At 40.7% G+C, this 14,182-nt stretch overlaps 2 protein-coding genes across 2 annotated transcripts in view; one reads left to right on the plus strand and one right to left on the minus strand.

Moving 5' to 3' along the window:
* LOC104945183 (solute carrier family 2, facilitated glucose transporter member 1) overlaps positions 1-14,182 on the minus strand; it is a 653,665-nt gene that overhangs the window by 104,462 nt on the left and 535,021 nt on the right. The gene's annotated exons all lie outside the window — the stretch shown is intronic.
* Positions 10,348-14,182, plus strand: part of LOC104945186 (tumor protein p53-inducible protein 11) — a 7,840-nt gene continuing 4,005 nt past the window's right edge. The window contains exons 1-4 of the mRNA XM_010770815.1: positions 10,348-10,445; positions 10,575-10,623; positions 11,344-11,440; positions 13,474-13,575. Coding sequence (XP_010769117.1) covers positions 10,348-10,445; positions 10,575-10,623; positions 11,344-11,440; positions 13,474-13,575 — 346 coding nt within the window. The remainder of the gene's footprint in view (positions 10,446-10,574; positions 10,624-11,343; positions 11,441-13,473; positions 13,576-14,182) is intronic.

The following is a 14,182-nucleotide window of genomic DNA, read 5'->3' on the forward strand; positions in this document are numbered from 1 at the left end:
GACATGCATAGGCCCGTACAGCTTCACCCGACAATTAGAGGCGTGTTTTATAGGGTTTTTCTCCGCTTATTCTGGGAGCTCGACCAACGGTACCATACGGACCACCGGAAGACCAAATAAGAGGTCTCTTTGATGTAAAATCGTTGGTAACATCATAGTACATCAAGAGGTACAGGTGAACAAACGACTAACCAACACCATCTCCTCGACATTCTAAAACGTGATTGTAGGACACGTACCAGTCATCGCATCCTTCACCTCCACGTGGTCGACCCGCATTCAACCCAACATTTTGAGGGGGATGCAGGGCTACATTTTTGGTCTTTCCAAAAGCTTTGTTTGATTTCAATCTTTGATCACCGTTGTGAAATCTTGGGAAATTCGGGGAACATACCGAACGCGGGCCGCACCATGAACAGGGTGCCAAAACGGGGGGGTACCTCGGTCCGGCATTTGTTAGCCTTTTTGTGTTTCTTAATCATAGGTATTCATACAAATTTGCCCGATCTTCCTTTTATTGCTAACCATTTTCCGGCCCGAACCAAAAAAATGTAAAATGGTTTGACTTTTCCTGTAATTGCCTTTTCTTTCCTCAGCCAGGCCAACTTAGGGCTTTTTTGGGTGGGAAACCTGTAGAAAACCTGGGTCACCCTCGGACTCCCTCTTGCAAAAATGGGCAAAGGCCGGTCGTTTGGTTGGGGGGGAAAACCTTAAATTAGGCCCCTCTAGAGGAGTGGAGGCATTCAAGGTTAAAGACATATTATATATTTCCGCGGGGGGCAAAAAATTTAATCTTATACCGGGGGGATTTCTACAAAAAAACGGAGGATTGGGGAATTGTTCCCGAAAAAAACACCACCATGGTGACGGGGGGAAGGGGGGTGTCACCTTTACGGGGCTACGGGTGGGGACTTCCACGGGGGCAGGAGCACCTAAGGGCCGCATTAGGTATAGCCACTGGGGCGAAAAATGGCGTTAGTTGTATTTTTGTTTGGAATATGGGGACCAAATATAAAAAATTATACTTGGGGGACCCCAAAAAAAAACCGTTAACGTAAGTTATTTCGAGGGTAATTTACTTAAACGTTTAATAAGGTAAATCCGGGGCCAAAAATTTATCGATAAAATTTATTTTTGTTTTGTGTGGTTCTTGTAAATTTTAATTTGTTTGTAAAACCCCCCCTCTTGATAAATTAACTTTTTAATTCTGGGTGGCTTTGCTAAAAAAGAAGGTGGGGTCAAGGGCGCATGGAACATTTTAGGGGAAAGGGAAAAAAGGGTTCCCACACCGCAGTTAAACTTTTCATGCAGGGTTAAGCGACCTTGGCGACGACCCCCAACCCTTAAGGAAGGAAGACGGGCCCACCGGAGACTTCAGTCAATTTTTTAACCCGTCAAAAATTAACAGTCAATGACAGGTGACCAATGCGGGGTAACAACAAACACCAAAACCGCTGGTTTAGTTTTACTGGCGGCCCCCAACTGGGGTTCTTCCCCCTTTTCTGCCGCCCCATAGGCAACGGTAAAAAATTTAGTCTTTTAGCATATCTTTCAGGTGCGCTGGGCAAAAACGGGGGGTTTTTCGAGAAGGGCACTTCTAGAAATGGGGTGGGATTTTTTGTTGCACAATAGGGTGTCCCGATAGCCTTAAGCCGACCGGGGGGAAGTTCAGGGGGGGGCCAACCTGGGGGGCATTTGCGAAAGGCCACACTTGCTGGGGGGCAGGGTATTTTTACTTTCTCTTGAACCAATTGCGCCTAAATGTTGGGCAAAAAAGGCAGAGGGGGCACATTTGGCACCCGGGGAGTTTCCAACAGACCTTGTTTGGACGGGAGTGGATTGGGGATGGATTTAGAATTGGATCCGGGATTGGGGAATTAATTGGGGGACAATTTCCACCAACTTACGGGGGTTATGTCCCTAGTTCCTTTCGGGTTCACCCCCATGGAGCCCGGGCAAATTTTTCGGTCACCTTGACACAGGGCTAAGTTCCTTCCGTTTTATCAGAGTTTGAAGGGTCAAAGGTAAATAATTCGATGGTGGAAAAAAAAGGCGTTGCACTTTACCCAAGGGATCTTCATGAGTCGGGAGGCGGGGCCCCAGACAACTACCATTTATTTTATGATTGTTAAAAAAGGGGTTGGGAAGGTTACCCAATCAACTTTTGATGGAGCAAAATACAATGGTTACCCACCCCAATAAAATTATATCTTATATATTAATAGTTAGTATATGAACGTTGGTTCCCCTTTAAGGGAACCAAATCGGACTTTGGAGTCGTTTTCCTTCTTTTAAATTCCCTTTGGTCTATTTTGTTGTTACCAAAAAAATTCAAAACATTTGTTATTTGAATGGAAACAGTGTAAAAGTATGTAGTGTTTGGGAGGGGGGGACTTTCTGTCCTTTTCTTCCTAATTGAAATGGTGTAGTAGTGAAGGTTGGGAGGGACGGGGGATGGCCTTCATTAGAACCCCACTCTCCTTTTCGGGGTGGAATTTGTAACCTTCCGTTTTTGTACCAAAAGTTTTGGCCGGGAACGGGGGGGGAAAAAAAGTCTTAACGGGAACCCACACCCCCAACAAAAACGTACAAATCCACCATTAGTTCTTTCCTCGGGTCGAGCGGTCTTGTGTGGACGGACAAGTTTCTTGAGCCGATTCCGTGTGGACGGAATACTTTTTTGATATTGAATTCTGTTCGTTCTCCGTTTCGTCACCGTGTAAACAGAGCCTGAGAAGGCATGCATAACTAGAGTTGAAGCAATCAGTCACATTCGTTGTCGCAGGGAGAGTGTGGGTGTGACATCACACCTCTTCCCGCCCTGCAGAGACAGCACCTGTATGCTTGTTATTATTCCCCAATTCTCACACGAACAAAGATATATTTAACTACTCACAAAGTGCTTGTTACACAGCGAGCATTTGATGGCTGGTGCTGTGCAGAAGGTGTGAAAGTTGAAGCTCCTGGATTTGCCTGCCGGCCATCGACTTTTGTTGGTAAGAACAATTTAATTTGTATAGCAAAAACATCAGCTTTGGAGCTTTTCTCAACTTAATCTTCGTTTGTTTCCATTAGCAAAAGATGTGGATAGTACATGGTACCTGGTACTTTTATTAATACAACTTAGGTCATGTTTCAAAACTACCTTAGCTGATACTCAAAGGTCACAACACTGCAGGCCACTGATTGGTCAGAAAGAAGCATCACTAGCTTGACATGGGATACCCAAGCTACCCAAGTTTTTAAACCCCTCTAATTAAAAATATGATATCCTGCAAAGCTATATTGGACACTATGTACACTACGCTGTACAATTGAGGAAGTGCAGACCTTTCTCTGCTTGTTGCCATTGAATTCTCACATTGAAGATGATCTCAAGGCAGTTTCAGGAGACGCTGCTACGTCAAGTAGAGCAGAGCGGTGCATGCAGGTACACGTCTAACATGGTAACACTTTACCTGGTGAATATCAGCACGTTAGCGATGTCATTGCAAGCATGTTAGCAAGCTGACGTTAACGTATAGCTCAAAGCAACAGTACATCCAATAGAACATCCTCTAAATGTTGATTCAGTGACTGTAGACTCATGGTATTGATGAATTATGCTTACATTAGTTTTCATCATTGGTGCATACCATTTTTTCAACCAGTAAATATTTGATGTTCTGGCACAGTTCGAAGGCATGGAAATGCTTTCCTGGAAAGGTAAACACGAATCTTTAGAAATATATTAGCATAGTGCGCTTGAATCATCTTTACAAAAAAACAAACAGAATGCAAATAGCCTATTCCAAGAATGGTCACTCATCAGTGAAATGATCATAACAATGGTGATAAAACAAACATCTCAGTCTCTGCAGCATGGAGGCAATGAGGCAATTAGTGCCACCAGTGTCAACAAAACATGAAATCTCTTTGAAGTGTAATGGGACATCTCTCGACAGCCTGGAGAATCCAGTCCAAGGTCAAAGCTGACATTGTTGTTTATTCAAGCCTTTTATAACATATAAATTAAGTTTGCGCCGTGAGGAATACAATCACCTGGAGATAATATTAGTTTGTCACGGACTGCATCGTGATGACATTATTGCTTCTATATCTGGATACTGGAGGAGTACTGCGGGAAAGATAACAGAAGTCTGGAAACATAGTACATTTCAGGATTATGAATCATCTGTTAAATGCATAATGAATTGTTGCAGGGATTGTTCTGATGTATTCTCCCTGGGCCCAATTAAACAGCTCTGCGTTCTGCCTGCAGAAACTGTTGGTGTGAATATGTGTTAAGTCTCGCTGCTTCATGCTTATTCCATCTTCTGTCACGGTTGTATCTTTATTCAAACAGGCATATCCAGTGCTCTGTAGTTATGTCATAACAATCCATGGGAAACAGAACATACAAGGCTAATAAACAAAAGACTATTTTAGTAAGCACATGCGATGGGTAAACTATTTTACAGACAACGCTCCGCTTTGTATGACATGAACGAAAAAGAAAAGAAAAAGATACAATGGCCTCAGCCCATTTGATTACAAACTGTACAAACATTGCATTTTGTGTTCCTATGGGCATTTTTTATTTTTGCATTTGTGTTACAACAAAGGAAAGCTAGCAGATGTGTATGGTAGTCAATTTCCGCCACTAAGAGAAGCAAATGATCTTGTAAGTCATTTTTATCTCAGAATAATGACAGAGCATCTCAAATAATGAGAATTCTCAATATTTGACTTGTATCTCATCTCTATATTTTTCTTCCCAGTGGCAGCTTCCACAGATTTGAGCCTGGCATAACAAAATTATCTTCAGATTTTGGCCTGACCTTATGCTGCTTCTGCCTTTTTCTGCTGCACGATGGTGACATTAGAAGCAGGTCAGAAAAGGTCGACCAGCTGTTGACATACAGAACCCAAACGAGTCCTGCTTTTATGAAGACCTTTATTAACATCACAACATGAGAGACAGTGATAAGAAAGCATTGATTTTACCAATCCGGCCTTTCTGAGCTGAAATGGATTGATCATGATTCACGTATTTTGTATCTGGTTAAAGTCTTTACTTACATAGTAACAGTTTTTCTTTGTGTTTCCTCTTTTATTTCAAAAAAGCTCTGTTATCTGTTTTTAATTCCTGTATTTGTGTTTTCTAAACTGTGGGATTGCCTGATTCTTTTCACCTTGTGTTATTGTCTACCCTATCCAGCTATGTCTTTTATATGTGAGTAGTTCTGCTTGTATTTAAGTCCTTGTCTTTCGTTAATCTTTGTGAGATCCTTGTTAAGCATTAACCCATCACTGTACCCTGTATGCAAGGGCTGGTTTGCCTTCGCTAACTGTACGGAGGCTCAGTCACTGGTACATTTTCATCTACAAAGCCATGTTAGGGAAACTTCCATCCTACATCTGCTCCCTGACCTCACGGCGAATTGTAAGTGGCTACTGCTTGAGATCGCATGCTGTGGTTTTATTAAATGTGCCAAGTGCTAGGACTGTCTTAGGGAAGATAGCTTTTAGATGCGCAGCTCCTCTGTCATGGAATAGTCAGTTGAAATGGAAACTGAGCAATCTGGTGCCACTAAATGTTTTTAAAGCTCGGTTGGATGCTACTCGATCGGATGCTGTTGGTACCTGTTCATGTGGATAGTTATGTAAATTGTAATCCCTGTAATGATGCTGTATGATGTCCTTTTTGTTGTTCTGTTGTTTCATGTGGAACCTACTTGAGCAGGTCTCCCTTGAAAAAGAGATCAATGATCTCAAGGGATACACCTGGATAAATAAAGGCTTGAATAACGTTGACTTAGAAAGAAAAAAAGGCACATGTGTTAAACCATCTGCAGTTGATCACAGATGCATTCATTAACCCTGAGTAGAGCTATGGATTCCTTTTTAAAGCCACAAATGGCAGCTAATAGGCTGATCACTCTCATAGTGTCCCGTTGTGTGCATTTGCTCCTCATGCCTCAGTGAATCTAGATCACGTATTGCATGAGCTCCACTGAGATGTGACTGGCTCCCCTGAGAGAGTCCCTTGCCTTATGCATCTCATGTATTATATTCCTGCCTCGCATGTGTTTACCCACTCATATACGCAGTGCACAGTGATGTGTATACCAAAACACAACGGCTCCCATGCTGGTTCGTGACAGGATACAGAAAAACACATCTATATATTCATGCAGACTCAGTCGCATTCTGACAATGATGGTTTGTTCCATTTCAGGGGGATTATACATCAAGATCCCTAAGGTTACTTGTTGTATACAATTGCATTAGGGTGAGCATAGGCAAAGCTGTTCCTCGCTGAAATATTAATCAGGCAAGTGGGCGAAGGGAACAGAGCAGAAGGGAGCAGGCATACGTTGGTGACTGATAGCTTGTGATGAGAAGACGCCCTCATTTCTCAGCCCTTCTGAGTGTTTGTTTTCTCTCTCAATGTTTTAGCAAGGAGCTTAACCCGGGCATCTGCCACTTAGATCCCTCTCACCGAGCGTTCTGATGGAGAAGGAGACACTAAATGACTCAATGCCCATAAAGCTTATTTGATTTAAAAAGGATTATTAAAGTCATGTACCAGCTGTAATGGTTAGTTGGTGATCAAGCAACAGTCTATGCTAAATAGAGCAACACAATACTTTTAGTCTATTGTTGTTTTAAGTAGTAGGCTTCCTTACTGTATCTAACTATGGCAATGACCCTAATTTAGAAACACAATAGTTGCTTTTAAAATGTGCTGCATTGTGTAGTTACTCTTTAGTTGTTCTATTTGTCCTTGCAACAAGTGTTGGTGGTAAAGAGACCCATGGGATCTGATAGATAGCTGCAAGAGTTGGAGGGGAAATAGTCCACGTTATCCCTGTGGTCCCTGTAAACAAAGGAGGGAAGGACTCCTGTAATCGGCTGAGTGTGTCTTCCTGCCTCTTTTACAGCTTAGAGAAAGAATTCTGTTCATATTTCTTATTCTTCGGTGAGAAAGAGGCTTCTGTGCTCGAGTATGTGAAAGTACAACAGTGAAGAAATATTGCCCTTTGGCTGTTTTAGGCCACTGGTACACTACTTTAGTGTTCAGGTCAAAAAACAACAACCAGGCTTGAGCACAGGCTTTCACAGATAAGGCATACAACAGCGTTTTGTGTATTTATTTTCTATCCCAGAGGATTATCACAGAGACGTATGAAATGTTGATATTATCTACTTAATGTGACTGCACTGCATACATCAGATGAAGGAAAATGTAGTGTGTTGAATAAGAGATTATAATTCCTATACTACTCCTGAATATTTGTCATGATCTCTCGAGTTGCCCTTTGTGTGCTTTTATATAAATGACTGAGTGACTGGCGACAAGGTCATAGCAGCTGTGATTTAAGCGTCTCTCATCACAAACAACATGCATTTCTTCCTTTTCCTGTTTCTCATTCTCTCCCCAACTCCTTTCCGCTCTAACCCCCCCGGCAAGCAAAGTCTGTGCCGTGAGTCGATGCTCATTTCCCTTTGAGTATTTCTCATGCCAGTCATGAATATTTATGTGTTCCTGTCAAAAACCACCCCTGAAACCATGGCACAGGAAGGCTGATTCACCTGGTCACATGATCACAGCTGGCACCAACACATTCATGAACAGACACTTCAGCTGCAGTGCAAAAAGACAGGCAACGGCTGTAATCTGCAACTCTTTATCTCAATGTTTTATGAGTTTAACTTCAAGGATATATATTTTTTTAAGGGCTCTGCTATGATATGAAAATCCAGCACCAGCCATGGGCGAAAGAAATTATATAAGAAAAAGTCAGGAACACAGAGAATCCTTTTTACTCCATTTCTTCTAAGACACATTAAACCTTTTTATATCTTCCTCTCTTCTATTTTAGACATCATGAAATGTTGCTTCCAGGAAGCTCGGGACCCCCTTGAAAACGAGATGGTGCATGGGTTCATCCCAATAAATAAAATGTCTATATATATGCAATATACAAATAAAATACATAGACCATATAAAGTCTTATATCACAACAACTTTATAATATTTGTCATATGTCCCTCCCCTAAACATTGTAATATTCGATATTTCAGACTGCCTTAAATTCATGAAGTTATTTCTCATGATGTGATTTGATTGAACACAGTTGTGTTCCTGTTGCAGTGCTATATTAATTAAAGTTCACAGTGGGGAATCATAGAAAGCAAAACCCATGACTTGATCTTTCTAGAATAAGACACAAACAATGTTGTTTCTTTCACTTCATTTCACAGCCAAGCAGAAGAAAAGGTTCCCATTGATAGTGACTCCCCTCTAAACACTGCTGGAGAGAAAACGGTTCCTCATCTCAGATTTAATGGGTTTCAAGGCTAGGTGTATTTTTAGTTTCAGTGATGCCATGTCTCACTGCAACACAAACAAATGTTTTAAGGAAGAGATGTTGGATGATGAAGGGAACTCTTTCATGTGGGGGAGGTGTGATAAGACCTGCAGGATTTTGGTCGAAGGAACACAACTTCGAAGCCAACCAGCCATGTTTTTTCTCTCTGGGTAACTGTCAGGAGGAAAGCAGGGTTGACTTGTTTCTTGCCCATGCTTGTGTATTTTAAGACCAACATTTCATTTAGTTTCATTTTTATTTGTTCCATTCATGGTATGCACAACTTAAAGGTGGGGTAGGTAATTTTGGAGAAACCAGCTCGAGTGCGATAGAATTTGAAAATACACAGCCGGAAAAAATCTGCCACTTCCTTACAGAGCCCCTCCTCCAACACACACGAACGCGCACATGACCAATGAGGGCACGAGATAAGTTCGTGCACAGATGGAAGGCTGACAGGCAGGTAGGCCATCCAGTTATTTTAGCGGGGCCGGCTAAAATGATTGGTCGTGCTTTTTACAGTACTACGGCTTCCATTTTTTATGGATTTTTTGTCAAAACACATATTCATTGCTATCGGGATGTTAAGAGCATTCCTTGGAATATAACAAAAAGTGTATCTCGAGCCGGTTTCTCAAACTTACCTACCCCACCTTTAATGTATAACAATTATTTACAAAAAATGTCTCTACTTTATAAACACACCATTCCCGAAAAGGAGCAGGGAGAAGAAAATAATCTTATATTACCTTCCCCTTTCTCAAAAAAAATTAATAAATAGAAACAGAAATAGAAAATCTAAATTTGTCAGCAACAATTCCTCCTTTCATGCAAAACAAATTAGTGCTCCTGACCTGCAAGCCACCGTGTTTTTTACTCTTCATATACTGATATTAATATACACACAGATACACATAGATTGTCTCTTTCCACTTGACATCGTGCATGGCATGTTGTATGAAGGTTTAGCCCACTGATTTATTTTTCTGTTTCTTGAGATGTAGAGATTATTGTCATTATCGACTAACCTTCTGCTTTTAGTCTAAACAATGTGAGAGAAATGTGAGAAATTGCATTGAGAATTTTACAGAGCCCAATCGAAAAAAGCAAAGATTTTCAAATTGATAAAAAACACAAAATCAGAATATCTTCAATCTTAGAAGCTGGAAGTTTGATAAATGATTTGTTATGGGTTATTCATTGATTATCAAATGTGTCATTGATACATATTCTGTCTATCAATTAATAACGTGAATGTTTCATGACAACATCATGCATCATGCCATCAGATAGTTTTAGAAGAGAAAGTCTGGTAATATATCAGACTTAACGGAAATTGAGCCAGGGAGTGTGCTTGTATTCATATTGCAGTTTCCAGAGACCTTCGTATGAATATATTAGTGGCTGATGAAGCAGAGAACACGTCACCATTTAACAGCATTCCAGCGTCTGCTTGCATCTTATCAGTGATGTGAGCTAAGTATTTGAATATTGCTGCATGATTGATTATTCTTTTAAATGAAATATTAAAGATAACAGTTATTTATATTCACAAGAAAAAATAAATTGCTTTTAATTTGTCAAAAAAGTTTCCTACTTCAGGCCCTCGGGGTTATGAATTGACTAATGCGTGGCGTTCGTGTTGTGAGGAATAAGTTAATTTATAGCAAATTAGGTTTTCCTTCTGGCTTGCACTTGGTTTTGGGTATTCATCCAGAATGTACTGCAATATGATGTTATGACATACCCTCTGAATCGTCGGAGGATGATTAAGGACGCATAGACATTCCCAGTCTTTAATTAAAATCCTAATATGTCCTTCTTGACACTCAGCCTCTTTTCTTTCTCCCCATCACTTTGGTTAAAGTCATTTTTTTCCCTTTAACTTCCTGTAGATGTGTTGGCAACATGGAGAGCACCTGCATGCTGAGCATTTTATTCTTCGTTACGCCATGCTTTGTTGAAGGCTGTCATAATAGATTTCCTACTCATGATTCATTTCCCTTTGTCTTACTTTGTTCACTCACAGATCAGTCAGATGCTGGGAAATGAGATGAAGTTTGCGGTGCGGGAGCCCATCGGCCTGAGGTGAGATTTGAAAAGCTCAGAGCAGCTCTCAGTTAACCCCAGCGGACTGTGGAAGGGCAGCTGGGTTTCACTTCCAGTAAAGTCCAACATCTTGTAAACTCTGACAGTAATGTCTCTCTTTCTTTTAAGGGTGTGGATCCTCATCTCAGCAGTGGGTTTCACAGTTATGGCTTTGATGGTAAGTGTTGCTTAAATCTGGGATTCTTAAAGTGTGTCTATGTTGAATTATTTTAAAATATCATGATCTAAAATAGTTTTTTTTAGAGGATTTATATAAGAATTTCTGAAATAGTTAATATATTATGTTTTTATCTAATTATTTGCATGCACATATAAGCTGGATTCACATGTATTGACATATTTTTCTTATATATTTTTCAAACATTTCCCTTTGATCGGGAAAAGTAAATATATGCTGCATCAAATTATTAGTAGTAATATATAGTATTCTCTCTCTCTCTCTCTCTCTCTCTCTCTCTCTCTCTCTCTCTCTCGTAACTATAATACAATGAAGAACCTCATGCTGTAATCATCATCACAGTAAAGGAATTCTTTCACATTCAATACCAAAACATCTTCACTCATTTGTGAATAATCTTTCATTTCTAAAAAAAAACCCGTTGTACCGTAATTACAGAACAAAAAGCTCATTGTCAAAATAAGAGAAATCACATTATGCAAACCCAGCAGGGGGGTTACTGTAGATTCTTTCCCGATGTATCAGGGAGGGCCATCTGGAGAAACAGCTCCATCTTTGTTGAACCTAAATGCCCACAGTGTTTGGATCATAAAGAGAGTCTAACTCACAGAAAGGAAGACTTTGTCAATGCATTTGTGGAAGACAGAATTCTGTTGAGTTGAAAAGACAGACTGTGTTGTGCTTTGTTTTCCCACACAGGCCCTGGTGTTTCCTAACCAGCTATATGAGGTTGTTTTTGAGGAGCAGCTCTCCACAACTTGCCTCTCCATCCGCCTTTATGGAGGAGCACTGCTTAGTAAGTCTTCTCTCCTGTTCATGCTCCCTCGTGCAGCACTGTGATTAAACCACAGTTATTTATGTGGGAGTTCATTTACATTACATTACACGTTGCTTGTATCCAAAGCGACTTACATACTCAATACTGTGGACAATCCCCACAGGACCAATTTGGGGTGAAGTGTTTTGCCCAGGGACACAACGACATGCTGACTGCAGTGGGCTTTGAACCTGTGACCCCCTGATCCCAACACCAACGCACAACCCACTGCACCACACGCCTCCCATTCACTGTGCTACAAGGATGCTAACACACCGTTTTAACATACACGTTCGCAAAAATGTACACTGCTAATCTGCACATGGTCCTTTGTGATAATGCATTCATTACAGTTCACGCACGCACATTCAGATGAAGTAAAAAAAGCTTTTTGCTTCTGCCAAGGCATCCCTTAAGGCTACAACAAAGGCTGTGTAATTGTATTCAGTTCCTTCTATGTTTGGTTCACTAAATAACGACTTGACAGAGACAAATTATCAAGCATGCTCACAGAAAGGGCTCCAGTCGCCTCGCTGGCCTCATATATCAGATCTAAATCCGGTGGGAGCACAGTGAGGGCTGGCAGGACAGTGTATGTTCTGTAGGAATGTGTGTGCGTGCGCGTATTGGCCTGAAAGTAAGAGAAGAGGCAGTGTATTAATCCACAATACATTGTTGCAGCTCACTCTCTGTATCAAGCAAGACATTGAAGTTTTTTTTTTTGCTCTTCTGTGCCACAGAAGTCAATCCGTGGAAATAAATATGCCAGGAAATTACAGTTTTTGCGATATATTTAAATAGACTCCTTAGTCTGGAGGTTTAGAGACGAGTCGGTGAGTCAGCCACTCGGATATTGATGAGCGTTCGTGATGCGACAGTGGCAGAGAGACACACAGGTTGTTTTTTAATGGGAAAGTAAGCAGGGAAATAAAGAATGGTGAGGCAAAAGGCTTAGCATCCACTCGATAACCAGTTTATTTACCATAACATATGTCAGAACATCAGCATTTCACCTTTATAGGGGTATCTATTAAAATATAGATTAGATCTAACATGTTTCCTCCTCCCTCACATTTTACACATATACACATAAATCTGAACCAATATGAAATCTAACAAATAATTAAAACATCCTCTGCATGATAACCGCATTGCCTGAGGAGATAAAATCTTGAACACATGACTGTGTGGAGGAAGATATGAATGAACCAGCTCTCAATCTAACAAGGCCAGCCAAAGAGGTGCCTCGTTTAAATGTCAGCAGGGCGGTCGGGATTAGCCAAGATAATGGATGATGTCTTCCAAGACGAGGAGCGGTATAAAGGGTAGAAGAACGGGGTCTCATCTGCCACACAGATGGAACCTGGCGGGGAGGGGAGACGGTCCATCAGCCCTCCCACCTTTCTGCTCATTCCCATCGCCTCACCATGTTTGTGTGGGTGGGTGGGACTGAAACAGAGGGAAATGAACTGGAAGAATGGCAGGGATTAAAATGGTGGAGCACAAGCGTTTATCACGGTCAATGAGTCGAAACATTCAAAGAAATCAATAGGCCAATTATCACCGTGTGCACGCGGCATCACATATTACAGCTGCAAGAAAACTGTTCCCATAGATTCAGAGTCATCTTTATTGGCCTATTGTGTGTACACATACAGAGCATTTGACTGTGTTGTTAATTTAGCTATATCTCAATTACACAGAAATTGACATTACTAGCTAGCTATGAGCAAAGACAATAACGCTGGAGAACTGAAGGTCGAGAAAAGAGATGACTAGCACTGGTTGTACCTGGAAGAATGTAAACCAATAGATGTTTGAATCCATATTATGTATTGATTTGCCTTACATGGACTAGATGAGTAGATGTATATAATGTACAGTATAGTACTTCTGTTTATGGAATCGCTCTGGGACGTGTAGGAGTCTTCTTCTTTCCTGAGCTTTATTTGGTTTTCTTTCCAATACCCCACAACATATAAATTCTCTTTTTTATCACATATTTTTTCCAGGCCTGGCCGTCATCTTGTGGAATGGTCTCTACACAGCAGAGAAGATCATCATCCAGTGGACTCTGCTCAGTGAAGCGTGCTACTTTGCTGTCCAGTTTCTAGGTGATTACATTCCTCCATTATTGTGCATTTTCTGAGCTATATCATTTTTCCAGAAATTATTAGAATCACTTTCTGGCTGTTATAGTGACTTAAGACAGCAGTTCAGAATTGGTTTTACTACAGAACATTGTAAATGGATGTGTTGATAGTGCCCTCTTGTGTTCAGAGGGCGTAGTCACAGCTTTGGATTACTTAAAAGGAAATGTTTTCATCTTATCAAGTTGATCTTAAAACAGCACTCACAGGCCCATATGTATATTCAAACTGTTTTTGGTTTCCTAAACCATTCCCCTTGGTGCTGCTTGACCTGAAGAGACCTCTTTCTAGGCAGCTTCAGTGAAAAGATGCCCTATTTTGGTTTTTTATCAGATGTATTTTGGAGCCTTTAAAACTTCATGCCCATATTAGTTTTATGTATTTATAGCAGGGGCCTTCAGGTCAGAACAAAACTATTTTGCCTCATCCTGGATTTTCTTTTTTTTACAACTTGTATTTAATAGTGTGCACTAACCCTTATTTACAATAAAATAATCTAAGTAAAAGTGAAGTGAGAGTGAAAGGGGACACCTTTCATACTTAAAGTGGACCTATCATGCTATATTTGTAC

This window comes from Notothenia coriiceps, unplaced genomic scaffold (genome assembly GCF_000735185.1).
Source record: "Notothenia coriiceps isolate Sejong01 unplaced genomic scaffold, NC01 NC01_scaffold00009245, whole genome shotgun sequence".
NCBI classification, from domain to species: Eukaryota; Metazoa; Chordata; class Actinopteri; order Perciformes; family Nototheniidae; genus Notothenia; species Notothenia coriiceps.